This window comes from Gambusia affinis, linkage group LG18 (assembly GCF_019740435.1).
Source record: "Gambusia affinis linkage group LG18, SWU_Gaff_1.0, whole genome shotgun sequence".
NCBI classification, from domain to species: Eukaryota; Metazoa; Chordata; class Actinopteri; order Cyprinodontiformes; family Poeciliidae; genus Gambusia; species Gambusia affinis.
The window spans coordinates 22,885,535-22,912,995 of NC_057885.1; the positions used below are offsets into that span (position 1 = coordinate 22,885,535).

At 39.4% G+C, this 27,461-nt stretch overlaps 7 protein-coding genes across 10 annotated transcripts in view; 1 reads left to right on the plus strand and 6 right to left on the minus strand.

Annotated features, from left to right (window-relative positions):
* Positions 1-18,101, plus strand: part of LOC122820925 (zinc finger protein 420-like) — a 175,621-nt gene extending 157,520 nt beyond the window's left edge. Inside the window, exons 4-6 of one of the 3 annotated variants that reach the window (XM_044098637.1) lie at positions 15,422-15,532; positions 16,008-16,673; positions 16,842-18,101. In XM_044098637.1, the coding sequence (XP_043954572.1) occupies positions 15,422-15,532; positions 16,008-16,673; positions 16,842-17,611 (1,547 nt within the window). In that variant the 3' untranslated portion in view covers positions 17,612-18,101. Of the gene's footprint in view, positions 1-15,421; positions 15,533-16,007 lie in introns of all 3 variants that reach the window. The other 2 variants (XM_044098636.1, XM_044098635.1) reach the window with 2 other exon arrangements.
* LOC122820984 (tripartite motif-containing protein 16-like) lies at positions 569-2,741 on the minus strand. Its single transcript, XM_044098754.1, has one exon. It carries the CDS (start codon positions 2,700-2,702, stop codon positions 1,059-1,061), a length of 1,644 nt encoding a protein of 547 aa, XP_043954689.1. The 5' UTR covers positions 2,703-2,741; the 3' UTR covers positions 569-1,058.
* Positions 3,096-5,199, minus strand: LOC122821001 (zyxin-like). Its single transcript, XM_044098788.1, has one exon. The coding sequence runs from the start codon at positions 5,167-5,169 to the stop codon at positions 3,775-3,777; it is 1,395 nt and encodes a 464-aa protein (XP_043954723.1). The 5' UTR covers positions 5,170-5,199; the 3' UTR covers positions 3,096-3,774.
* LOC122820972 (tripartite motif-containing protein 16-like) lies at positions 5,984-7,675 on the minus strand. The gene has a single exon (XM_044098739.1). It carries the CDS (start codon positions 7,667-7,669, stop codon positions 5,984-5,986), a length of 1,686 nt encoding a protein of 561 aa, XP_043954674.1. The 5' UTR covers positions 7,670-7,675.
* On the minus strand, positions 8,887-11,817 carry LOC122820974 (tripartite motif-containing protein 16-like). The gene has a single exon (XM_044098742.1). The coding sequence runs from the start codon at positions 11,678-11,680 to the stop codon at positions 10,001-10,003; it is 1,680 nt and encodes a 559-aa protein (XP_043954677.1). The 5' UTR covers positions 11,681-11,817; the 3' UTR covers positions 8,887-10,000.
* A 1,147-nt stretch (positions 18,102-19,248) lies between the features above and the next one.
* LOC122820987 (tripartite motif-containing protein 16-like) lies at positions 19,249-22,375 on the minus strand. Of its 2 annotated transcripts, XR_006368887.1 has the most exons (3): positions 20,586-22,375; positions 19,705-19,863; positions 19,249-19,544 (listed from the first exon to the last, which is right to left on the minus strand). XR_006368887.1 is itself a non-coding variant. In XM_044098760.1 (2 exons), exon 1 carries the CDS (start codon positions 22,255-22,257, stop codon positions 20,632-20,634), a length of 1,626 nt encoding a protein of 541 aa, XP_043954695.1. In that variant the 5' UTR covers positions 22,258-22,375; the 3' UTR covers positions 19,249-19,863; positions 20,586-20,631. The 2 variants fall into 2 exon arrangements, 1 of the variants encoding a protein (XP_043954695.1); XM_044098760.1 differs by having other exon boundaries at positions 19,249-19,863.
* Positions 22,376-24,562: 2,187 nt separating this feature from the next.
* LOC122820969 (tripartite motif-containing protein 16-like) lies at positions 24,563-26,270 on the minus strand. Its single transcript, XM_044098737.1, has one exon. The coding sequence runs from the start codon at positions 26,246-26,248 to the stop codon at positions 24,563-24,565; it is 1,686 nt and encodes a 561-aa protein (XP_043954672.1). The 5' UTR covers positions 26,249-26,270.
* Positions 26,271-27,461: the final 1,191 nt, after the last annotated feature.

The window sequence follows — 27,461 nt, forward strand, 5'->3', positions numbered from 1 at the left end:
CCAGTTTCAGTACTAGCTGTCAATTTGTGTTTTTCTGTTTCCACCTGTCCTGTTGCAGCACTTCAGACATAACATAATAAGCTGGTTGCCTTTATGTCCCAGGACTGATTTACTAACCTAATTTACCTAACCCTGATTTACAAAAAGTGTATCTGGACATGGCCTCCTTATTTACTAAATCCAGACTTTACCAAAGGCTGGCCACATTGATGCAATATAAACCTGTGTTTGTCTGTTGTTAAAAAGGAGAGAACAATATCAAGCCTGCTACTCCAGAACACCACTGCAGTTCAATGAAATCTGTTTAAATAATCTTTGAATTTTGGTTGTACATTAATTTCAATTTACTCTGAATTTTGTCTCTAAAATCTAAATTTTGCATTTAAATTAGGATCTGCATAGTTTTATCCATAAGTTAGTATTTAGAAGTTTGTTTAATCAATAAAAAAGGCAGCAGTGAGAGACAGATGCACACTGCTTTTTAAAACATTTCCGGGAAACAGCAGGAAGCAAAATCTCATTGTAACTTTTAAATACTTTCAATAAAATTTATTAATAAACCCTCATATCATCTCAGTGTTTGGCTATTTTATCTTGACATCATTTAGTACAGCAGAAATACATGGCACCCTTACAGGTTATGTTTCATTCATACTCTACACACATCAGTCAATTTAATTCAGTTTAATGAAACAGCACTGATTCACAACAAGTTACAAAACAGACTCTGATCATAGTCAGAAATACTCAGTTCAGTCCAATCTTACAAACACATTCAGTTGCTAAACATTGCAGTTATTTTTGGTTTAGTAAAGCAGCTGACGTGGTTTTTACATTTTAAAATTTGTTATTGTAATGATCTTAATATGAAATTTCCTGAATATTAACTGCACTGTCCTGTCATCGTGTCATCAGGACTAGAACAGAGGTCACTTAGAAAAATTGTGGATTTAATTCCAGCTTCTCAGTGTGACTTTAGGTGCATGGATACTTAATGTTAAACTGTTTTGAGCTGTTAGTTTGACTTGAAAAAGATTCATTGTGCATGTTCAGTTACTTTATTTAACCTTGATAAACTCAGCAGTTCCGTGATTAAACAGCCAAACTCCAGCATACAGAGGCTCAGTGAATCTGGTCTGGACTCTGTGGAGGAGAGTCATGGTACCAAAGACGCTGTAGAAACACAGAATACCTGCTCTGTGGTCCAGATACACTCCTATTCTGGAGGAAACTGGACTTTTAATGGAAGTACTTACTTTGTTGTGCCAGAATATGCAACCTTTACTGTCACAACGTAGTGCCCAAGATTTGTCATTAAATCCAAGCTTAGATTCATCTAATCTTCCTGCTCTGCTGATGTTCTTGTATGAAACTGCTACTTCAACTCCTCCCTGACTCCACTCCACCTCCCAGTAACAACGACCAGTCAGACTCTCTCTGCTCAGGACCTGAGACCAGCCAGTGAATCTTTCTGGATGATCAGGATAAAGCTGATGCATTAATGATACTTTTCTGTTTCTCTGAAGCAATGCCAAACTTTGATGTGCTGTATTGGGATCCAAAGTTATTTCTTGTGAATATATCAGGAATCCAGCTCTGGTCTTTGGTTCTGGATCTGTTGGTTGAGCATCCACCTCAGTGAGTCTTGGTGAGATGTTTGTCCATGTTTCTTTCAGAACATCCTGTAGTTTGTCTCTGAGCTCTGACACAGCTGCTGTCACGTCCTCAAAGTGTCTCAGAGGACGGATGTTGATGCTGGATGAGTGTGTAGACTCACTGAGTGCTGGCAGTGAGGGGTAGTTGAGGAGAAACTGGTTGTGATCCTCTGTGTGTGAGAGCTGCTCCAGCTCAGCGTCTTTCCTCTTCAGCTCAGTGATCTCCTGCTCCAGCTTCTCCTGAACATCTTTGACACGACTCACTTCAGTTTCCTGCTGGGATCTGATCTGCTGCTTCACATCAGAGCTTCTTTCCTGGAGGAGACGGATCAGCTCAGTGAAGATCTTCTCACTGTCCTCCACTGCTTTATCAGCAGAGACATTGATGGCCTCCACCTCCTGTTGAAGCAGCTTCACATCTTTCTCTTGGTCCTGGATTCTCTGATGGATTTGTTGTCGACTCTCCTGGAGCTTCTTCTGCTTCTCAGCTCTTTCTGCTGCAGCTGGGACTGTTTCATGTCCTTTATGTTCATCCATAGTGCAGAGATAACAGATACACTGCTGATCAGTACGACAGAAGATCTTCATCACCTCATCATGACGAGAGCAGATCCTCTGCTGAAGTTTAGTAGAAGCTTCAACAAGGTTATGTTTTTTAAATGTAGGAGATTCATAGTGAGGTTGAAGGTGATTTTGGCAATAAGAAACCAAACAGACCAGACAGGACTTGGCAGCTTTCATTTTCCTACCAGTGCAGACGTCACAGGCCACATCTTCAGGTCCAGCATAGCAGTGATCAGCTGGAGCAGCTTGGAGTCCAGTCTTCTTCAGATCCTCCACCAACTCTGACAGCATGATGTTTTTCTCCAGGTTAGGCCTCGGTATGAACTCTTTCCTGCACTGAGGGCAGCTGTGGATTCTCCTCTGATCTTCTCCATCCCAGAAGTCTTTAATACAGTTCATACAGTAGCTGTGTCCACAGGGAATAGTCACCGGATCCTTCAGGAGATCCAAACAGATGGAACAGGAGTATTTAGATGAATCCATGTTTATTCCTCGCTGCTCTGCGTACTCAGCAGTTGTAAGTTCCTGCTCTTTACAGGACAGCGATTCTACCAAGCCCTCACCTTTAAGTGGGAGGAACCAGGAAATAACTTGTCAGACTGTCAGATCTGAACTTTGTGTTGCAAAGAGGGGAGTGGTTCTCTCTGTTTGCTTTACGACAGGTTAAAGTCAAGTTTGAGTTTACAGTAGAAACATACATTTATCTCACCTTCTCCTGCTATCTCCAGAAGTATTCAGTCAGTTTTTACGCTTTGTTGTATTTGTCTCAAAATCATTTGTGTGTGTTAATGTTACAGATCAAGTAAAAGGCATTGCTACTGGAAGTACGTTACTCTGCTTTAGCTTGTATACACCACCTGCTGCTGCTGTCTTGGTTTGAAGGATTTTATGTTTTGTAAAACTCATATTTGGATGTCAGCTTCTTCTGCTGAAATATGTATTTTATATTCAAGTTTATTTTTACTTCATTATTTTGTCCCTCTAAGTACCAGAACCCGTATATTCATCTAGTTGGTCTGTTTGATGACCAACTAAAATATGCTGCAATACTCTTAGTATAATTTTCAGTTCTCTAACTGTTGTTGTTAATTTCTCACAGAATGATTTTTTCAAACCTTGATTTTTATTCATCATGATGATTTTATGCTTACAGCTAAGAAAAAACATGACATTTAAGATTAGATCATTATATCAGGCAAAACAAACATCCTAATACAGAAATATGGACTTAATGAAAAGTACAGCTGGTTAAAGGTTATTGTCAAAATGGTACTTTTAATAAGACAAATGAGCCTCATCTGAACACATATTGTTGAATTTGACTGTGTATTTGAAAACAAGCATTTATATTCAAAAATCTACTAATTGCATTAAAACAAGATGTATTTCTAACAACAAACTTGGTTGGAAGACTTATATGAGATCTGCAACAAACTTATTATTTCAGGCAGAACCTGTATGAAGTTATCAAAAAAAATTGTAACAGGAAATCAGGAATTCAATAAATACAGATGCTTTTAAATTTGGTCCAACCCAAAGATCTTGTATCAGCCAATCACTTCCTGGTTCTCTTGGTGTGACACTGAATACACAGAAACCTGCCATCCAGAGGATAATTTTGATATTTATCTACTTCAGAAGAAAGTGGACGAGCACAGTCCTCACATTGGTAACATTCGATGTGGTAGTTCTTTCCCAGAACCACCAGTTTCACCCTTTCCTCACCGCCCGGAGCCGGAACAATGGGTTCTTTACAAGTTTCACACTGAGGAGAGAAACGCTTGTGGTAATCCTTTACGCAATAAGGCTTGTTGTCTTCACCTGCAATAAATGGGAGTCCATCCAGTGTGCAGGAGCAGGTGCTGCACAGGAAGCATCGGACATGGAAGCACTTTCCCATGGCCTTCAGGATACGGTCAGTGATTTTCTCTCCACATTGAGAGCAGGAAGCCAGGGAAGTCACATAGCAACGTTTACATTCTGGTGAGCCTTCCTTGTCATAAAACTGCATGCCCTGCAGGGGGCGATGACAGCTCATGCAGCAGAAACAGCTGGGGTGGAAGGCTTTGCCCAGTGCCTTCAAAGCTGGCTGAGTGCTGGACAAATCCTTGCCACATTTCCCACAAATCTTTGTTGGAGTGGAGGTGGGAACAGGTGCTGGTTTGTCTTTATTAAAGTTTTTGATCAATTTCTTCATGTTTGGAGAGACACCACCACCTGGGAGTGGGTCTGGACCAGGAGGTAACGGCACTGATAAAGGTCTGCTCTTCACTCTCTTTTTGTCAGAGGAGGGAAGTGACGCCTTGCTATCCTCCTCTGCTTTATCATGAGAGACGCTGATGCCCCTCATCTTCTGCGGAAGCAGTTTCAAATCTTTCTCTCGGTTCTGAAGTCTCTGCTTGAGTTGTTGTCGCATTACTTCAAACTCCGGCATCTCTGTCCTTTCTGCTGCATTTGCATCTCTTTTATATTTATTAAATAAAATCTTCCTCACCTCGTCATGACGAGAGCTGGAGTTCTGCTGGGGCTTTGCTGAAACTTCAACAAGTTTATGTTTTCTAAAAGTAGAAGACTCATAATGAGGTTGGATGTGTTTCTCACAGAACGAGGCTAAACAAACCAGACAGGACTTTACAGCTTTCATCTTCCTCCCACTGCAGACATCACAGGCCACATCTTCAGGTCCAGCATAGTAGTGATCAGCCGGAGCCACTTGTAGCCCAGTCTTCTTAAGATCCTCCACCAACTCTGCTAACACAATGTTTTTCACCAGTCCAGGCCTCGTTGTGAACTTTTTCCTGCACTGAGGGCAGCTGTAGACTCCATTTCGATCTTCCCGATCCCAGCAAGATTTGATGCAGTTCATACAGTAGCTGTGTCCACAGGGGATAGTCGCCGGACTCTTCAGGAGATCCAAACAAATACAACAAGTTAATTTAGCAGAATCCATCTGCTCTTTCTGCTGCAGAGTTTCAGTACCACTGTGTGACTCTTCCTTTAGGGAAATGAACCTGGCACACAAACCTTTGCTGGAGCTGCAATCAGCCACTCCCTCCTGTTTACCTGACAGGTGGGAGTGGCTTTTATTGCTGTTTTTAGTACTTTAGAGGACAGAGGTTGTTGTTGCACAGTGAACTCCATGATAAAGTAGTGGTTACTGAAGAGGCATTGATAGAAAATTACACACCTGATGCCTTAAAATCACAAGATCACATTCATCCTTTTAATTTTGTTTTATTCATTTTATTATAATTGGGAAGATTTATAAGAAATCTCTTAAATCACTTTTTAAAAGACAGACTTAGAACTAGATAAACAATCCATTCAGATAGATTCAAATGCAGTAAAATGCATTTCAGTATTTAGAACCACTTTGATATTATGATTAATTATCTTGAAGGTTGCATGGGGAACGAAGTTACATAATTATAACATGTTTAAACCTGTTTTCTCTCTATTACTCTTGCATTAATGAGCTTTCCCTCAGAGTTATGCGTCCTGTCTTGCTAAAATCTCCGCCCAGTTCAACTTTGGATATTTTCTTTGTGTTTTCAGTTTTATTTTGTAGGCTGCACAGTGATGCAGTTGGTAGCACTGTTGTCTTGCAGCAAGAAGGTCCAGGGTTTAATTCCAGGCCCGGGGCTTTTCTGGATGGAGTTTGCATGTTCCTCCTGTGCATGCTTGAATTCTCTCTGGGTACTCCGGTTTCCTCCCGCAGTTCCCAGATGTGACTATGTCACTGGTTCATTTATGCTGTTCTGATTCTATTTGACTTTAATGAACTCAGCAAAATCTGCCTCATCAAACAGCCGGACTCCAGCATGTAGAGGCTGAGTGAATTTGGTCTGGACTCTGTGGATCAGAGTCATGGTTCCAGAGATGCTGTAGAAACACAGAATACCTGCTCTGTGATCCAGATACACTCCCAGTCTGGAGGAAACTGGACCTGATACTGCAGTTTTAATGTTGTTGTGATGAAAAGTGTAACTGTTTCTGTCGCAATATAATGCCCAAGAATTGTTATTGAATCCAAATGCACACTTATCTGATCTTCCTTCTCTGCTGATGTTTTTGTATGAAACTGCTACAGCAACTCTTCCTCCTCTCCTCTCCACCTCACAATAACAATGTCCAGTCAGAGTCTCTCTGCTCAGAACCTGATTATAATCAGTGAATCTGTCTGGATCACTAAAATGATACCGCAGTACGGAAGATGAAGGAAGTTTTGATGTTACTTTTCTATTTCCATCCGATAAAAACAGCTTCCTGTGTGCTGTGTTTGGATCCAGAGTGACTTTTTGTGAATATTTTAAGAATTCAGCTCTGGTCTTTGGTTCTGTTTCTGACAGTATGACATCCACCTCAGTGACCTTCAGTGAGATGTTTCTCCATGAGTCTCTCAGGACGTCCTGCATTATGTCTCTAAGCTCTGACACAGCTGCTGTCACGTCCTCAAAGTGTCTCAGAGGACGGATGTTGATGCTGGATGAGTGTGTAGACTCACTGAGTGCTGGCAGTGAGGGGTAGTTGAGGAGAAACTGGGTGTGATCCTCTGTGTGTGAGAGCTGCTCCAGCTCAGCGTCTTTCCTCTTCAGCTCAGTGATCTCCTGCTCCAGCTTCTCCTGAACATCTTTGACTCGACTCACTTCAGTTTCCTGCTGGGATCTGATCTGCTGCTTCACATCAGAGCTTCTTTCCTGGAGGAGACGGATCAGCTCAGTGAAGATCTTCTCACTGTCCTCCACTGCTTTATCAGCAGAGACATTGATGGCCTCCACCTCCTGTTGAAGCAGCTTCACATCTTTCTCTTGGTCCTGGATTCTCTGATGGATTTGTTGTCGACTCCCCTGGAGCTTCTTCTGCTTCTCAGCTCTTTCTGCTGCAGCTGGGACTGTTTCATGGCCTTTATGTTCATCCATAGTGCAGAGATAACAGATACACTGCTGATCAGTACGACAGAAGATCTTCATCACCTCATCATGACGAGAGCAGATCCTCTGCTGAAGTTTAGTAGAAGCTTCAACAAGGTTATGTTTTTTAAATGTATGAGATTCATAATGAGGTTGAAGGTGCTTTTGGCAATAAGAAACCAAGCAGACCAGGCAGGTCTTGACAGCTTTTTTCTTCCTCCCACTGCAGAAATCACAGGCCACATCTTCAGGTCCAGCATAGCAGTGATCAGCTGGAGCAGCTTGGAGTCCAGTTTTCTTCAGATCCTCCACCAACTCTGATAACATGAAGTTCTTCTCCAGATCAGGTCTTCGTATGAACTCTTTCCTGCACTGAGGGCAGTTGTGGATTCTCCTCTGATCTTCTCCATCCCAGTGGTTTTTAATGCAGTTCATACAGTAGCTGTGTCCACAGGGAATAGTCACCGGATCCTTCAGTAGATCCAAACAGATGGAACAGGAGTATTTAGCTGACTCTGTCTGATTTCGTCTCTGTGCCATTTTACCTTTGAACGTCGGTAGTATTTCTTTCCTTTTTTTGCAAATAGATGTGCTGCAGAATAAACAAATCCAGAATTTTTCTCTTTCTCGCTGAACTTCAGCAGTTTGATTTGTCGACTCCTCAACTTCACAATGCAGTGGCTTGGACTGTGTCTGAGGTTTAAATGAAAGAGCCAGGAAATGAACTGTTTAACCACCTTCTTTTTTAAGATGGGAGTGGTGTCATACCATATTTCAATCCAGTCGAAAATCATTTTAAATCTGCAGCATTAGCATACACTGGAACCAACTTCATCTGCAATCTTAATACTTGATTGTTAAAAATATTTACCTCATTACTTTGGGTAACTTGGTAACAGGTATTTAAAAGGTTTTGGACACTTTTATCTGTGTTGCCTGAGGAAGGTAAACAACACAGATTTCATGCTTAAAATACATGTCAGAATGTTTTTAACCTGCTAAACTGGTTGGTTTTCTATGGGAAACACAAACGTATGAACTTCAGCTTTGATTTGATTATGGGCTTATCATAAGTCTCTCCCTTTTCTCTTTTAATAAAAGAAATAAATATGAGTTCTTCAACCCATTCAGTCACTAAGAAACAATTTATACAATTTTTATTTGCAGAGTAGATTGAAATTATTTGAGGCAGAGAATTTTTTGCAAGGTTATATTTTAAATGAGGCAATTAAGCAAAGATTATAGACAGAACATTTAGGAAATTATACACAATAAATTAATCTAGGACTATTCTAGAAATTCATTAATAAAGAAACAAAACTGTAATTTTCAGGTTTTCAGTCGCTACTATTTTCTCCCTTTTTGATCAGAAGGATACAGTTAATATACGGCTTTCTTCAGTGGGTTTCAAAAGTCTGGATCTCTGTGTGATGAAAAGGATAATGAGCTCAAGACCAAAGTGACATTATGAGTGGCAATAAAAGAGAAACTGAGGAAGGGTGTGTGAGGCCAAAGAAGCCTGCAGGATAATATGGGATGACACGAACAAAAGCCGCCTGCGCACCTGATCGACATGAATGCAACCACATTCCCCAAAGCACATCATGCATGTGGTGCACAAAACCAACACGAAGCACCTGACCCACATAAATACAGGACACATGCGTGCAAAGCGCTTGGCATATAGAAAACGTAGCGTTGCACCTGTCGGTCAGTTCCTAAGCAGTGAAAGAAAAGTTAGAAGTTAATGGCTGCATTAGCCTCCTTTAGCTAACATCCTGTTAGTAGCTGTAGCTAGCTTAAAGCTAGCATGCTATCTAACTTTACATGACAATTTTTATCTGCAATAATTAACATGCTAATTTTACAGCTGGTTGAAATGTGAAATGTTGAAGGTGGAGACTCATTACTTTCTGTGGAGACTTTTATTAGCATTACAGTTGGAAAAATATAAAGCAACAAGAAAATATTTGATTAAAATATAAACTTACTAAAATGAAAAACATCTTCAAATCATTCGTATGCTTCTCTGTCGCACATTGGAGGAAATAAGAAAAAATATTTGACATACTGAAAATATGAATCATAAATTCTAACCCGTTAAATTTGAACAATAATATTTGAGTAAGACAAAGCACTTGATATTCATGTAGCCTATTTAAGAACAATTCATTTTTACACACTTTTCAAAATCTACATTAACACTAACATATGATTGTAAATTAAAACATTTTCCTTCATTGATTTTTGTTTTCAGCAGATGTGAATATTTCAAAGCAGAAATACTGTTGAAGTTTTTAGTTTTGAAAGACACTGAAAATGTACATAATCTATTGAAAGGTATCTTTTATTCTCACCTGTATCATAGCTCAGTATTTTGTTACCTCCCAGTAACAACACCCAGTCAGACTCTACTCAGGACTTCATAGCAACCAGTGAATCTGTCTGGATGATCAGGATAAGACTGTTGTTGGTCCACTAATGTGCATTCCAGAGGCTGATTAATTACAACCAGTTTAACCCAGAATCTGATATTTGTGCAATTAAATATTGACTGATGATGATAAACATAATATTTACAGTTTCTATCAACTCATCTATACATGGATTTGCACATCATTTGGACTGACAAAGCAATAAATGAAACTAGTTCATGTGAATCAAAATCCTCCTGGTAGTCTCCATGGCAGAACAGAAACACGAAGGGGCAGCACCAAACAAACGCCATCATCGGCATACGAGATGACAAAGCAGCTGATCTCTGAGCAGTTAAGAAATGATAACAATGAACTCTCAGCCACAATGATGGAGACGGAAGAGACTGAAACTAGAATGCACGTATTAATCAAAGGGAACTCAGATCACCGCTGACTATTTCAGCTTAATCAACTCAGCAGAGGGTCCAGCATGATGGGTGATCTGGACAAATCCAACTCCAGCATACAGAGGCTGAGTGAATCTGGTCTGGACTCTGTGGAGGAGACTCATGGTTTTAGAGACTCTGTAGAAACACAGAATACCTGCTCTGGAATCCAGATACACTCCTATTCTGGAGGAAACTGGACCTGGTACTGGAGTTTGAAGTGCTTTATGAGAAAATTCACAACTGTTTATGTCACGATAGAATGCCCAAGATAGGTCATTGTATCCAAACAGACAAGCATCTGAATAATCGTCTCTGCCCATATACTTGTATGAAACTGCTACATACACTTCTTCTCTCATTTTCACCTCCCAGTAACAACGTTCAGGAAGACTTTTTATGCTCAGGACCTGATACCAATAATCAAATCTGTCAGGAAGATCAGGATAAGGCTGTACTTCGTCCACTACTGTGACTTTTCTGTTCCCCTCAGAAAATAACAAATACCTGTGAGCTGTATTTGGATCCAGACTGATTTCTGTTGAATATTGTAAGAATTCAGCTCTGGTCTTTGGTTCTGGTCTTGACAGTAGAACATCAACGTCAGTAAATGCCAGTGAGATGTTTCTCCATGTTTCTCTCAGGACGTCCTGCATTATGTCTCTAAGCTGTGACACAGCTGCTGTCACGTCCTCAAAGTGTCTCAGAGGACGGATGTTGATGCTGGATGAGCCTTTAGACTCACTGAGTGCTGGCAGTGAGGGGTAGTTGAGGAGAAACTGGTTGTGATCCTCTGTGTGTGAGAGCTGCTCCAGCTCAGCGTCTTTCCTCTTCAGCTCAGTGATCTCCTGCTCCAGCTTCTCCTGAACATCTTTGACTCGACTCACTTCAGTTTCCTGCTGGGATCTGATCTGCTGCTTCACATCAGAGCTTCTTTTCTGGAGGAGACGGATCAGCTCAGTGAAGATCTTCTCACTGTCCTCCACTGCTTTATCAGCAGAGACATTGATGGCCTCCACCTCCTGTTGAAGCAGCTTCACATCTTTCTCTTGGTCCTGGATTCTCTGATGGATTTGTTGTCGACTCTCCTGGAGCTTCTTCTGCTTCTCAGCTCTTTCTGCTGCAGCTGGGACTGTTTCATGGTCTTTATGTTCATCCATAGTGCAGAGATAACAGATACACTGCTGATCAGTACGACAGAAGATCTTCATCACCTCATCATGATGAGAGCAGAAGTTCTGCTGGAGATTCTTGCTGGGATCCAACAGCTTGTGTTTCTTTAGTCCAGGGACATCATAGTGAGGTTGGAGGTGATTCTCACAGTAGGAAGCTGGACATGATAAACAGGACTTGACAGCTTTCATCTTCCTCCCACTGCAGACATCACAGGCCACATCTTCAGGTCCAGCATAGCAGTGATCAGCTGGAGCAGCTTGGAGTCCAGTCTTCTTCAGATCCTCCACTAAATCAGCTAACATCACATTTTTCTCCAGAGCAGGTTTTGGAATGAACTCTTTCCTGCACTGAGGGCAGCTGTGGATTCTCCTCTGATCTTCATCCCAGTAGCGTTTTATGCAGTTCATACAGTAACTGTGTCCACAGGGAATAGTCACCGGATCCTTCAGTAGATCCAAACAGATGGAACAACAATATTTACCTGAATCAATCTTATTTCTTCTCTGAGCCATTTCACTTCACAATACTGAATGTCTCAAGTTCTTCTTACTCCTGTTGATGTGTCCAAACAGAAGCAATACACCAGTTTTTTTACTTACTGATCTGCAGCAGTTTTTCTCATCAGCTCAGTGATTCTACTGATACTAAAGCTTTGAGACGAGTAAAACAGGGAGAAGCAGGAAATGAAGCAGCTGAGCTGAACTCTGTGTTCAACAGACGGGAGGAGCTTAACAGGATTTGTTGTTGGGAGGGGCAAACAATATCTAAATACTTCAGACTGCTGATGCCTTTCTCTCTTCACTTCCTGGTTTTAAACTTTTTAGTTCAGACACTCACTATGCCTATAGTTAATCATAATCAGTATTTCATTCATTTATATATTCATATGATATTAATTTGTGTGAGGAAACTTACCAACTCTATAGTTGTAGAATATTCCCTGTGCATTAAAGATATGTTAGTAAATTATTTACTTAGGAAAGTAAATAATTGATCCAGAATTTGATCAGATTCATATGAGGACTCCGAACTCTATAAACCACATTTCTGTTGCGTAAAGATGAAATCAGCAAAAGCAGCTCACTTCATGCTGAAAAAATTAATCTTACTGTAACAGATCTATCAAACAGTTTTGCAAATAATATCACATGTGAAACCAACTGTCCCAAATATTATGAGATCTTGACTGTATCCTTCCACCGCTAGAAGTTCATAAAGATCATTGTTATTCTGGTTTATATGCCTGGACCAGACTACTGTTTACCAGCTGAGTTCATAACTGATAGATACAATAAGACACAACACTTCTTGAGTGTCATGTCTGAAGTCTACTTCCACTGTTTTCATGGGTGATTTGATGTGACCTTGTTCAAGGTTTGGTTTTCTCCCAAACCTTGAACAATATGTGACACGTCCAACACAGAGATAAAATCCTGGATTTAGGGTTAGGAGAGACCTGAAGTAGTTGGTGGAAGTTGGAGTTTTTTCTGATTTTGCACCAGCAGGACTCAGTATGAACTATTTCCTTCACTGAGGCCTGTTGTGGTTTATCCTTTGATCTTCCCAGAAGTCTTCAACATGCAGATGTAGAGACGTTTGTTCATCATCCTCATCCTTCATCATCTCCAGACTTGACTACTGTAATGAACTTCTCTTTGGGATTCCTAAGAAAAACGTACAAAAACTACAATAAGTACAGAACAGTGCTGCCAGGACCCAGATGAGAGTACCTTGACATGAAACACATCATTTCTGTTCTTCATTCTCTCCACTGATTTCCTGTCCCTGCTAAGATCTACAAAATCTCCCTTTTTTACTGTCTTCATGGGAATGCACCATTTTACTTAAAGTAAGCTTGTCTTGGTCTTCTCCTGACTTGATTACTATATTTTTACTTACAGTTAAAGAAATTTTGAAAAATTCCGCCAAAGTGGGCGGAGCTAAGATACGCTGAGGGGCGTGGCCAAGAGTGCTGCTAAATGGAGGGTGGAAGTGCACCTCTGGTCAGGACCAAAGAAACACAGTTGACAACTTAGAGACTTTGTCATCATAATTAGTGACTTTTCAGACCCTTTTTTTCAAAAGAGCAATAAGCAAAAAATCAACGCACCTTTTTCTGTAATTAGAAACTTTTATGACGACTTTTAAAACTCCAATCACTCTTCAAAAGCTGTTCTGAGTGAGCAGTGAGGTCTCTCCCGATTCCTAACCACTGCAGTCGGTCTCAGTCAACAGTCGAACAGCAAGACAACTGCAGGACATGCATGAATGGAAGCCCATTCTACTCTGTGTCCACATTGCTAATGAATCACATAGACATGCAAAAAGTCACTAATACTCACCATGCTTGCTATTCCAAATCCACACTAGCCATGGAGGCTTGTCTGAGTTAGATGGTTTAACAACCAATTGCAGTGCTGTGTGACAGACATCAACTAAGCTGTACTGTTTGTAACCAATAGGAACATTTAACTGCAGTAGCAACTGTTCAACCAAAGAGGGCAGCACTGAGATGGTTTTTGGCAAACTATTGCAGAATTAAACAAATTACAATGATAATAATACAGTTTGCACAATAACAAAAATAGTCCACGTAGGCACAATTTATGCAGCTTATGTGCAAAAAAGTTTTTTTTTCCATTTTTTTCTCAGAAGAGTTTTTGCGGCGCTAGTGGCTCGTATTTTTGTGACAGTAGGCAGACAGGAAAGAGGGCAAGGAGAGAGGGAAGACATGTGGCAAAGGTCACCGGGACCAGGAATCGAACCCGCGACGTCCACGTCGAGGACTAAGGCCTCCATACATGGGGCGTGCTAACACCCTGCGCCACCACAGCATCCAAAAAAGGTTAATTTTTAATTTAGCTACTCTTTGAAAGATCTCATCACTCTTGAATGTCATCATTCTCTCCATTCCTCTAACATGAACCTTCTTCATGTTCCCAGGATTTTTGCGCCCACAAAATAATCAACTGGGCTGTTTCCTGCCCTGTATCTCAACTGAAATACTCTGATTTTTCTTTGTATAAAGTGTTTTTCCATGTTGTCCCTTTAAACAAAAGATCCTGTTTTAATACATAATCTGAAAAGTTCCTGTTATATTTCATCATACTTACGTTTTTATTTGCATTTGATTGTTGAACATTTTTACTTAAGATTTCAGTAAATATAAAGTTTGTTATCAATAAAATTCCTTATTATTATTATTATTATTATTATTATTATTATTATTATTATTATTATTATTATTATTATTATTATTATTATTAACGTTAATGCAGTAATTGCTGCATTAACAGGTAATTCCTCTCTGAGTCTTTTCCATTCTCAACAGCTCTGAATGTCTCAGGTTTTCTTCCTCATATATCATATAAGCAGTTAAACTCCAGTTTGTCACTTACTGATCTGCAGTAGTTTGTGCGATCAGCTCAGTGATTCTACTGATCTTAAAGTTTTCATAGTGACACGAAGGAACCAGGAAATGCAGCAGCAGAGCTGAACTCGGTGTTGATCACAAGGGAGGAATTTAACCGGATCTGCGGTTGGGAGATCTTGTTAACTTTAAACTTTTGTCACATTTAGTCAATTATTCTCAATCTTTTCAAGTCAAAACAAGAAATCTTTGTGTTTCTCTAAAATATATGTATTCATTCAGTGTTTAACTTTAAAACTGAATCACAACCTACAAAACTACAGCCTGATATAACATTAGACTGTTTTACAAACTAAAAAGATTACAAAAAAAAAAAAATCATTATAAGTTCCAATATGGTTCTTTTGTAAGATTAAATACATTTTGATAACTGCCTCCACGCTCACATTTCAAGTATTTTTTTTTTCACTATCAGCATTATGTAACATTCTAATCATAAATGCTACAAAATCCTCAGAATGAAAGGAAATAACAGGCTTAGAAACATCCGTGTGTTTGTGTAATTACTTTAATGCTGTGATTCACTCACTGAAATATATGATCCTTTTATTAATTTTGTTAGATATTTAATATAACTGTATGTTTAGAGGAGGCTCAAAGCGGAACAATCAAGGGGGAACTAAAGATCGTTTACAGTTTCTTCAGTGCAGCCAAAGTGAAACACGGAAAGCTACGGAGCGCACGAGGTAGCATTAGCTCCTCTCAGAAGGTAGTTTGAAAACAGGTTTGGTGTTTTCGGTAAATATTTCCGTGTTTTCAGTAAAAATGTCTTCAGTTCAGCCTTAGAGAGAGTTTATCAACGAGCTGGTAACTCCTGCTTAAGAAACATTCACAGAGTTGAAAGAAATCAACGTTAAGATCGAGGAAGAGATGGAGGATCAGCGCAGACTGATGGATTTTACTCGGATACCGAAGATCATCTTACACCGGATAGGTACGAAAAACCTTCACGTTTTACTGATTAATCAGGTTAAACAGAGGTTTTAGACAAATAGATAATCGTTGTGTTTGGAAACCTATTAAAGAACCCTCTCAACTTGTAAATCTTAAATAGAATGATGTAGAGCTTTTTTTTCACTGCGCAGCTCTGACTGCAAGGTATTAACCAATTGTATAATCAGAAGTAGGTACAATACGGAGTTTGATCAGGGTGAATAATTAATACAACTGATGCAAAAGTAAAGTTTGTTAATACTGCTATTTATTGCAGTGGCAATAATAATGATGATAATAATAATAATAATGCCAAAACAATACATTTTCCAAAAAAACAGAAGGAGAAAAAAACAAACCAACAAAAACAATTATTATAATAATCAGTGATATGTCAGAATCCAATAGAGTCCAAAAAGTGTATTATTCCTTGTTTGATTGACATTTAAAAGTTTTTGTTTTGTCTTTTTTTCCAGATCTCCCACAATGTTGTGCGTTTAAAGAGGAGGAGGTTCTCAATGAAACAGAACCACAGAAGAACCAACTCATCTCTCATGGCTCTCCAGAAACTGAGAACCAGGATCAGGAAGGAAGCAATTCTGAAGACCCAGGAAAAAAGAGAAAGGAAGAAAAGAAACAAAAGAAGAAATATGAGAAAACCAAAGAGCAGAAAGGAAGAACTGACACTGAAAAGCAAAAAATGTACAAGAAAGCTAACGCAGGGCAAAAATTATTTTCTTGTAAAATTTGTGATAAAACATTTTCTCAAAACAGTAACTTGATGAAACACATGATAACTCACACTGGAGAAAAACAATTCAGTTGTTCAACCTGTGGGAAAAGTTACAGACAAAAGACTGTTTTAATTGATCACTTGAAAATTCACAGAGTTGAGAAGCCTTTCTCTTGTGGGTCCTGTGGAAAAGGTTTCTCCAAAAAAGGTAATTTAAATGCACATATGAGAATTCACACAGGTAAAAAGCCTTTCTCTTGTGGGTCGTGTGGAAAAAGTTACAGTGAAAAACGGACTTTAACTCGTCACATGAGAATTCACACGGGTGAGAAGCCTTTCTCTTGTGGGTCCTGTGGAAAAGGTTTCTCCCAAAAAGGTAATTTAAATGCACATATGAGAATTCACACAGGTAAAAAGCCTTTCTCTTGTGGGTCGTGTGGAAAAAGTTACTGGGAAAAACAGAGTTTAACTCGTCACATGAAAATTCACACAGGTGAGAAGCCTTTCTCATGTGGAACCTGTGGAAAAAGTTATAGAGAAAAAAATACTTTAACTCGTCACATGAGAATTCACACAGGTGAGAAGCCTTTCTCTTGTGGGACGTGTGGAAAAAGTTACAGTGAAAAACTGAGTTTAACTCGTCACATGAGAATTCACACGGGTGAGAAGCCTTTCTCTTGTGGGTCGTGTGGAAAAAGTTACTGTGAAAAACGGAGTTTAACTTGTCACATGAGAATTCACACAGGTGAGAAGCCTTTCTCTTGTGGGACCTGTGGAAAGAGTTTCACCAATAAGTCATCTTTAAATGGTCATATGACAATTCACACGGGTAAAAAGCCTTTCTCTTGTGGGTCGTGTGGACAGAGTTTCACCCACAAATGCAGTTTAAATGGACATATGATAATTCACACAGGTGAGAAGCCTTTCTCTTGTGGGTCATGTGGAAAAAGTTTCTCTCGAAAAGGTGATTTAAATGCTCATATGAATGTTCACACAGGTGAGAAACCTTTCTCTTGTGGGACCTGTGGAAAGAGTTTCACCAATAAGTCATCTTTAAATGGTCATATGAGAATTCACACGGGTGAGAAGCCTTTCTATTGTTGGACCTGTGGAAAAAGTTTCACTCAGAAATCAACTTTAAGTGTTCATATGAAAATTCACACGGGTGAGAAGCCTTTCTCTTGTGGGTCATGTGGAAAAAGTTTCTCTCGAAAAGGTGATTTAAATGCTCATATGAATGTTCACACAGGTGAGAAACCTTTCTCGTGTGGTAGTTGTGGAAAAGATTTCAGTTACAGAAGTAATTTATCTCGTCACATGAAGACTCACTCTGATGAGAAGCCATAGGTCCAAAACAAATCCGATCCACTTTGGCATCTGATCTTATGGAATATCTGGTTTGATGATGTAAACAGCAAGTAGAAAATGTTAAAGTCAACAGATTCTTGCAGGCTGCTAGTGATTCACTGTGTCTTTCACTGTCTGACCAAGATCAACCTGAGGTCTACTTCTACCTACCAGATTGTTTTCCTTAATCCAGTTTTTTGTTTTTCTTCTCAGTCGTATTTGTACTTAAGATCCCATCAGTATCCCATTAGATACTGAAGTTAAAGAGAGGAACACATTCAGAAAGGATTCATTTCTGTGCATTTCAGTTTTCATGGAGTTCTGTACCATGTGGAATAATTTAGTTTATCTTTTACATTTTTGACGTTTCTGTATATGACTGGATGTAAAATACTTTAGAAATAGAAGCAGTGAAATGTTCTTGTTTTTCCATAAATTAAACTCTATAAAGATCCTTGCAATAACAATAAAACATGAGTTTTTACACAAATTGAATTTTTCATTTCTTCAAAATCAGAATTCAAGACAGTTTTTAAAAAAGGTCACATTCTGTATAATTTTACAAAATTAAAAGTATTTTTTATTATTTAGTCTGATTTAATATTCTAATCTCACATGTAATGTTTTCATTAGTTATTAATTTTTCATTGTCAGAAACTACATCTTTATGGACGTTTCATGAACCTTTCAGTTACTGTATCCAGAGATAACATTGCAGACGATCTACAATACTGTGATGTGACACAAAACAAACCAGAAATCTCTTTTGTATTTGAAAAATATTTTTTTTTAAATCATCAAAAATCCATAATTTAATCAACTTGCCCAATGCCAATAATTGAGATCTTTAGATTTCTGATCCTTTTCAGTTTTGTTGACTTCAGTCTAATTAGTTTTCCTCTTTCTGATCTTGATGTATCTTCAGGCTCCTATGAACACAAAATGTTCTTGTAAAAATTTGACAAACCTTTTCATGTAATTGTCATGTGTTATTTTCAATATTTGTAATGAAAATGTCTTTGCAGGAAAGTCTTATGTAGTGTGAACCACAATGTTTTCCTTAAAACAAAACTTGACTGTTTTGTTGCAGTTTATATGTAATGTTGGTCTTTCTGTAGAAGTAAACTAGATCCTCATAATTTGTTGCAGAATGGTAAATTTCTAATTTTATCTTTTAAAACTGACCCATTGTCCACATATGAAGACATATTTTTTTCTCATTAACTACTACATAAATATATTAACATAGTTTTACTCTTCATACATCATTTGTAGTGATGCTGGACTGAGAAATACTGAAGGAAAAACATCTTCAAGAGTTTAAACACATTAAATACAGGATTTTGTTGGTTTTACCAAAATCAAATCAAATCAAACTTTATTTGTATAGCACATTTCAGCAGCAAGGCATTTCAAAGTGCTTTACATCAAATCAAACACAAAAATACAAAGCAACATAGAATCAACAATAAAAGCAACATCAAGTCAGATTCCGTCAATAAATTTGCAATTGATTACGTTTCAAATAAAACTCTAAACAAGTGGGTTTTTAGTTGAGATTTAAAGGAAGTCAGTGTTTCAGCTGCTTTACAGTTTTCTGGAAGTTTGTTCCAGATTTTTGGTGTATAGATGCTAAATGCCGCTTCTCCTCGTTCAAAATGAATGAACTCAAATTTAATTCTTATTTCTTATATTTATAAAAATGTCTGAGTCATTGATTTCAACAACAGCTGAAACAATGTGGTTGTAGTTTCAGGCTCTTGTCAGTAGGTGGCAGCATGAAGGTGCTTCTCTGTCAGGCCTGCAGGTGGAGACATGATGTGTGGTTGTTGCTGCTGGAGGTGAATCATTCAACAGAAACTCATCACCAGTTTTTCTGAACCCTCCAACTGTTTCTTCCAGTCAACAGCAAGTTCTGACCGCCTGAAAGGTTCTGGACATATCAAGGAAACCAAGTTCATAACAATATATTGATATTTTATACAGCTGCAAAATGCCTTTTGTTAGCTGGTAGGAAAATCAGTTAAACACTTTTTGTTCCTTTGGGAAGCAGCTATGTCATATAAGCAGTTAAACTCCAGTTTGTCACTTACTGATCTGCAGCAGTTTGTGCGATCAGCTCAGTGATTCTACTGATCTTAAAGTTTTCACAGTGACACGAAGGAACCAGGAAATGCAGCAGCAGAGCTGAACTCGGTGTTGAACACAAGGGAGGAATTTAACCGGATCTGCGGTTGGGAGGGTCAAATTACCTGCAGTGACAGCAAACAGGAAAATTCATAAAGGCAATAAACCTCCAGGAGAACCAGAACTGGTCTAGGAGTGCCTTCTGTGTGAAAGAAAAGTTAGAAGTTAATGGCTGCATTAGCCTCCTTTAGCTAACATCCTGTTAGTAGCTATAGCTAGCCTAAAGCTAGCATGCTATCTAACTTTACATGACAATTTTTATCTGCAATAATTAACATGCTAATTTTACAGCTGTTTGAAATGTGAAATGTTGAAGGTGGAGACTCATTACTTTCTGTGGAGACTTTTATTAGCATTACAGTTGGAAAAATATAAAGCAACAAGAAAATATTTGATTAAAATATAAACTTACTAAAATGAAAAACATCTTCAAATCATTCGTATGCTTCTCTGTCGCACATTGGAGGAAATAAGAAAAAAAAATTTGACATGCTGAAAATATGAATCATAAATTCTAACCTGTTAAATTCGAACAATAATATTTGAGTAAGACAAAGCACTTGATATTCATGTAGCCTATTTAAGAACAATTCATTTTTACACACTTTTCAAAATCTACATTAACACTAACATGATTGTAAATTAAAACATTTTCCTTCATTGATTTTTGTTTTCAGCAGATGTGAATATTTCAAAGCAGAAATACTGTTGAAGTTTTTAGTTTTTCTACTGTTTACAAGTCAATGAAAATGTACATAATCTATTGAAAGGTATCATTTATTCTCACCTCTATCATAGCTCAGTATTTTGTTGCGATTCTTTGAGTTGCTGTTCTACTCGGCTATTTTGAACTCTGCACAGTCTCCCAGATCAAAAAGTCGGACCCCAGCATGTAGAGGCTCAGTGAATCTGGTCTGGACTCTGTGGAGGAGAGTCATGGTACCAGAGACGCAGTAGAAACACAGAATACCTGCTCTGTGGTCCAGATACACTCCCAGTCTGGAGGAAACTGGACCTGGTACTGGAGTTTTAACTCTGTCGTGTAAAGATGTATAACCATTTGTGTAACAACTTAACACCCAAGATTTGTCATTGAATCCAAAGACACATTCATCTGAAGTCCCGTCTCTGCTGATGTCCTTGTAGGAAACAGCAACATGGATTGTTTCAGCTTTCCACTCCAACTCCCAGTAACAACGTCCAGTCAGACTCTGGATGCTCAGAACTTGATCATAAAATGTAAATCTGTCTGGATGATGAGAAAAAGATTGTTGTTGTTTCATTATTGTTACTTTTTTGTTACCCTCAGTTAATAACAGATGTGTGTGAGCTGAGTTTGGATCCAGACTGATTTCTGTTGAATATTTCAAAAATTCAGCTCTGGTCTTTGGTTCTGGTTCTGACAGTAGAACATCAACTTCACTGAATTTCTGAGAGATGTTTGTCCACGTGTCTTTCAGAACATCCTGTAGTTTGTCTCTGAGCTCTGACACAGCTGCTGTCACGTCCTCAAAGTGTCTCAGAGGACGGATGTTGATGCTGGATGAGTGTGTAGACTCACTGAGTGCTGGCAGTGAGGGGTAGTTGAGGAGAAACTGGTTGTGATCCTCTGTGTGTGAGAGCTGCTCCAGCTCAGCGTCTTTCCTCTTCAGCTCAGTGATCTCCTGCTCCAGCTTCTCCTGAACATCTTTGACTCGACTCACTTCAGTTTCCTGCTGGGATCTGATCTGCTGCTTCACATCAGAGCTTCTTTCCTGGAGGAGACGGATCAGCTCAGTGAAGATCTTCTCACTGTCCTCCACTGCTTTATCAGCAGAGACATTGATGGCCTCCACCTCCTGTTGAAGCAGCTTCACATCTTTCTCTTGGTCCTGGATTCTCTGATGGATTTGTTGTCGACTCTCCTGGAGCTTCTTCTGCTTCTCAGCTCTTTCTGCTGCAGCTGAAACTGTTTCAAATTCATTCATTAAGATCTTCGTCATCTCATCATGAAGAGAACTGAGGCTCTCATGGAGTGTCTTGGAGGGGTTGAAAAGTTGGTGTTTTTTCAGTGCCGGCACCTCATAGTGATGTTTAATATGATCCCCACAATAAGAAACTAAACAAACCAGACAGGACTTGACAGCTTTCATTTTCCTCCCACTGCAGACATCACAGGTCACATCTTCAGGTCCAGCATAGCAGTGATCAGCTGGAGCAGCTTGGAGTCCAGTTTTCTTCACATCCTCCACCAAAGCAGCTAACAGCACATTTTTCACCAACACGGGTCTCAGTTTGGATTTCTGTCTGCACTGAGGGCAGCTGTGGATTCCCCTCTGATCTTCTCCATCCCAGTGGTCTTTAATGCAGTTCATACAGTAGCTGTGTCCACATGGAATAGTCACCGGATCCTTCAGTAGATCCAAACAGATGCAACAGGAGAATGTTATGGAATCCATCTGATTTCCTTGCTGCTCCATTTCAGTTCTGAGTAACTCTGGGATCTTTCAAATCAAATTAAAGTGAGACAGAAGCAGCCAAACCCTCGTCTTTTCTATTTGCTGTGCTCCTGAACTTTACCTGATGCTGAATATTCTGATCCTTTATCTTTCAGATTGTTTAAGGGGAAGAACCAGGAAATGGGCTGTTTGAACTTGACTCTCTGTTTGAGTGGTTGAACTGGTTAAACTGGATCTTTCTTCTCTGGAAATTAAAGTGTTTAGTCCACAGTTGTTCTAATCATTTAAATCTTTGGTTCTTCACCCAGTCAGGCAACAATGATACAGCAACAAAGTTAATGTGTCTGTAAATCCTGTTTTATTAAAAATCAATAAAAACAAAGCCCTGGTTTACAGATAAGTTGTTTCATTCATATTTTGAGTATGAAACTTCTACCCTGGTTTCTGTCTTTTACTGCCATCTAGTGTTTAGAGGTACTTTGTACATGTTACAAAAAGTTGTGATGTTAAGTATAATAGGCAGATGATGCATGTTTGTTGACAACAGCTTGGCAACCAACATCAGGATCTGTGAAACTGACCGCTCTGAACATCATGAGAACTTGACTTTATCCTTCAGCACCCATTTTTATTTCAGCATCCAGGTGTATAGTTGTTAGTAAGGATGTGTCACATCTAGTAAGGTCCCAGTAGGGCTTACTGTTTCAAAGTTATTAATCACCAAAGATTTTTTCATTTCTTTTTACTTTTGACCTCTTACACCTGGAGGTCAAAGGTCACAGAAAGGTTGTTTCTTCACATTGCGAGCCTCCGCACTTTATTTTGTGAATTTCAATCCTCTACAACAAACTGAATTTGAATTACACTGATACCTGGTTTTGGGATGTAAGAGTGACAGAAGAGGATTTGTTGGCTTTGACTTACGGACACCAAAAGTAACATGCAGGTTCTGGGCCGCCCCGAGTTCATGTCCTGTAATTTTGGTTTCTCCAGCCACTCTGGGGACAGAAGGAGAAGCACCTTAAAGTTTTAGACCATAATCCTGTGAGTGAACCGAGGTCAAAGCGTAACCTCTGTTTTGACCCTGTGCATCTTGGATTTTCATCTTTTCCGGTGATGTTTGGTACGGACAGAAATAATAATCTACAAGGAACAAACCTGAACCACTCATGTGTTTCTTGCCCACTCCTGTCTTATGAAACAAACTTAATATGCTGAAGGTCAATTCAGTCAGGACTGTTGAGCCGTTTCTGTCTGTCATTAAAATATTCAGTCCATAAGCCATTCAGAAAACAAAGATATGACAAAGTTTAATATGTTTGTATATGATTTGTTAAAAAGCAGTAAAAACTACTTTTTGATATATCATAGTTAATGTCCAATAACCTTTACCTTTTTTGCCATACACTGCCATCTAGTGTTCATTTAAAAGTACAAGACAAAATTCATGAAAGATTTTGATAATTCTTCAGGTCCTCCACTAAAGCAGCTAACATGATTTTTTTTTTTTACCAGGACAGGTCTCAGCATGAACTCTTTCCTGCACTGAGGGCAGCTGAGGATTCTCCTCTGATCTTCGAACTGATATGTTAACCTCTGTTTGTCAAGGGATGGTATGAAAAAATTAGCTCACTGTCTGTAAACATTGTTATGCAGGATGTCTTTAACGTGCCAGACAGGTTTTGTTCCCATTAGTAGTTTTAAATGATCCAGAGATCTGCCTTTGACACACATTACAGTTTTATTAGTATTCAATACTCAACGTGTTTTATCTCAAAATAGAAACTTATCAATTTCTCATTATATTACTTGAGACTGTAGACATTTGGACATTTGGATGGAATTCTTTATCTGTACTTATTACTTCATTATAACTTTAGAATAACTCCCTAATATGATTAGAGTAAAACCGTAAGACATTTTGGCACACCTCTGACATCTCCAAAAGAAATCATAGTTACAAGGCAGTGGGAATAATAATATTTATGTGCAATTAAGTTCCCGTCCTCCCTCAATTTTTTTTACTTCTTCTCTGTTGTTTCTATAATGTATTTGTGACGGACCGAGTTAAAAACAGGAGGAATAGCAAGCATTTACAATTGCAATGTCAATATAACTAGGTGAATCAAAATCCTACTGAGCAATAATGGCTCCCTGGTTAAACAGAAGCAGGAAGTGGCAACACCCAAACAAACCCCAACATCAACAAACAAAATGAAGAAGTAGCTCCATAACGACAGCTGATCTCTGAGTAGTGAAGAAATAATGATGGAAACTAAAAACTAAAATACACATTTTTACCAAATGGACCTCAAATCACTGATGACTACTTCAGCTTAATAAACTCAGAAGAACATTCTGACAAAGAGAAAAATGAGAGGTCAAGCCAAACCCCAGCATATAGAGGCTCAGTGAATGTGGTCTGGACTCTGTGGAGGAGAGTCATGGCTTCAGAGACGCTGTAGAAACACAGAATACCTGCTCTGTGATCCAGATACACTCCTATTCTGGAGGAAACTGGACCTGATACTGGAGTTTTAATGTTGTTGTGAGAAAATCTATAAGTTTTCCTGCCACAATATAATGACCAAGATTTGCAATTTGATCCAAATTGACATTTATCAGACCATCCTTCTCTTCTGATGTCCTTGTATGATACTGCTATATAAACATGTATTCCTCTCTTCTCCACCTCCCAGTAACAACGTCCAGTCAGACTCTCTCTACTCAAGACCTGAGACCAACCAGTGAATCTGTCTGGATGATCAGGATAAGGCAGACATGAAGACACAAATGTCGCTTTTCTGTTTCCCTCAGTTAATACCAAATATCTGTTAGCTGTGTTTGTATCCAGGGTGATTTTTTTTGAGTATTTTAGGATTTCATCCCTTGTCTTTGGTTCTGGTTCTGACAGTAGAACATCCACTCCAGTGACTGCCAGCTTGATGTTTGTCCCTGGGTCTCTCAGAACATCCTTTAGTTTGTCTCTGAGCTCTGACACAGCTGCTGTCACGTCCTCAAAGTGTCTCAGAGGACGGATGTTGATGCTGGATGAGTGTGTAGACTCACTGAGTGCTGGCAGTGAGGGGTAGTTGAGGAGAAACTGGGTGTGATCCTCTGTGTGTGAGAGCTGCTCCAGCTCAGCGTCTTTCCTCTTCAGCTCAGTGATCTCCTGCTCCAGCTTCTCCTGAACATCTTTGACTCGACTCACTTCAGTTTCCTGCTGGGATCTGATCTGCTGCTTCACATCAGAGCTTCTTTCCTGGAGGAGACGGATCAGCTCAGTGAAGATCTTCTCACTGTCCTCCACTGCTTTATCAGCAGAGACATTGATGGCCTCCACCTCCTGTTGAAGCAGCTTCACATCTTTCTCTTGGTCCTGGATTCTCTGATGGATTTGTTGTCGACTCTCCTGGAGCTCCTTCTGTTTCTCAGCTCTTTCTGCTGCAGCTGGGACTGTTTCATGGTTTTTATGTTCATCCATAGTGCAGAGATAACAGATACACTGCTGATCAGTACGACAGAAAATCTTCATCACCTCCTCGTGATGTGGGCAGATGTTCTGCTGAAGCTTCTTGGAGGGATTCACCAGCTTGTGTTTCTTTAATCCAGGGACGTCAACGTGAGGTTGAAGGTGATTCTCACAATAGGAAACCAAACAAACCAGACAGGACTTGACAGCTTTCAGCTTCCTCCCGGGGCAGACACTGCAGGTCACATCTTCATGTCCAGCATAGCAGTGATCAGCTGTAGCAGCTTGGAGTCCAGTTTTCTCCAGATCCTCCACCAATTCAGCTAACATGATGTTTTTCTCCAGTTTGGGCCTTGGTATGAACTCTTTCCTGCACTGAGGGCAGCTGTGGATTCTCTGATCTTCTCCATCCCAGTGGTCTTTAATGCAGTTCATGCAGTAGCTGTGTCCACAGGGAATAGTCACCGGATCCTTCAGTAGATCCAAACAGATGGAACAGGAGTATTTTCCTGAATCCATCTGATTTCCTCTCTGAGCCATTTCACTTCTCAGCAATACTGACTGTCTGGAGGTCCTATTCCTACTGTAGATATGTCTCACAAAAAGCCAAGCACCAAGTTGTTACTGATCTGCAGCAGTTGGTGGATCCTGCTGATACTGAAGCTTTCAGATGAGTGAAACAGGAAATGCAACAACAGAGCTGAACTCTGTTTAATAGAAGGGAGGAGCTCAACAGCCTTTTTTTGGGAGGGGCAGAGTACTTCTGAAGTTAAACTTGTCACTTCACCTTAAAGCTTTTTAAACCTTTCAATTGAAACTCTATTGAAGGCGGCTTCAATAGACATAGGTGGTTTGTCTCCTATACAAGATCCCTGACCTCTTTTATCTTTTTTACTCCTGGTGCCCTTTTCTATTTTATTTATTTAGGTTTTTACATATCTTTTAATCTGAGTGCCACAAGGCCTGCTTGTGTCCCTCAACAATTGTATTTCGCTAATTATAACAGTTTCGCAAAATTAATGAGTCTGGCTGCCCTCAGTCTAATAATGACTCTCCAAATAGTTTGGACGTATTCTTATGTGGTGCGTTTCTATCCTAAAGCAAAAGATATAAAACTTCAAATATTTCACGAGATATTAACATACATGGAAAAACCTTATGAAAGCCTTATATTATAGCAGAAAGTACCATGGCCACCATAAGTAAAGCTAGCAGTATTCACTTATGCTGCATAAGTACATTATTACGAGACCTTTTGCGAGGAACTGCAAAAGTATTGTGAGGGAACGCAATACTTTTGAGTGGCAACTCAGAAGAAAAACAAAATCCCCATGTCCCTTACAGGGCTCCGTAGCTGAAGCACTCATCCTTAAGAGCCTCATGAAAATGGACTTTCCTCACTGATGTAAGAACATTCCCAAGATAAATAAAATGTAACCAGACACTTTGAAGATTCTCTGATGCCAGAAGATGATGTAAGGAATCCTGTGAGTTCATACACATCAGTTTGCTTCTTGTGGGAAGCAATCTGTATGAGCCAATTTTAAGATCAGTTGGAACGTCAAGATTCTACCGATCCTAAAGTTCTTGGATCATTGAAACACGAGGATCCAGGAAATGCAGCAGCAGAGCTGAACTCTGTGTTCAATAGAAGGGAGGAGCTTCACAGCAGCTGCGGTTGGGAGAGGCAGAGGATCTCCAAAGGTTTCAGATTGGTGCAGGATTTCTGATTTCACTCCCTGCTTTTTAAACT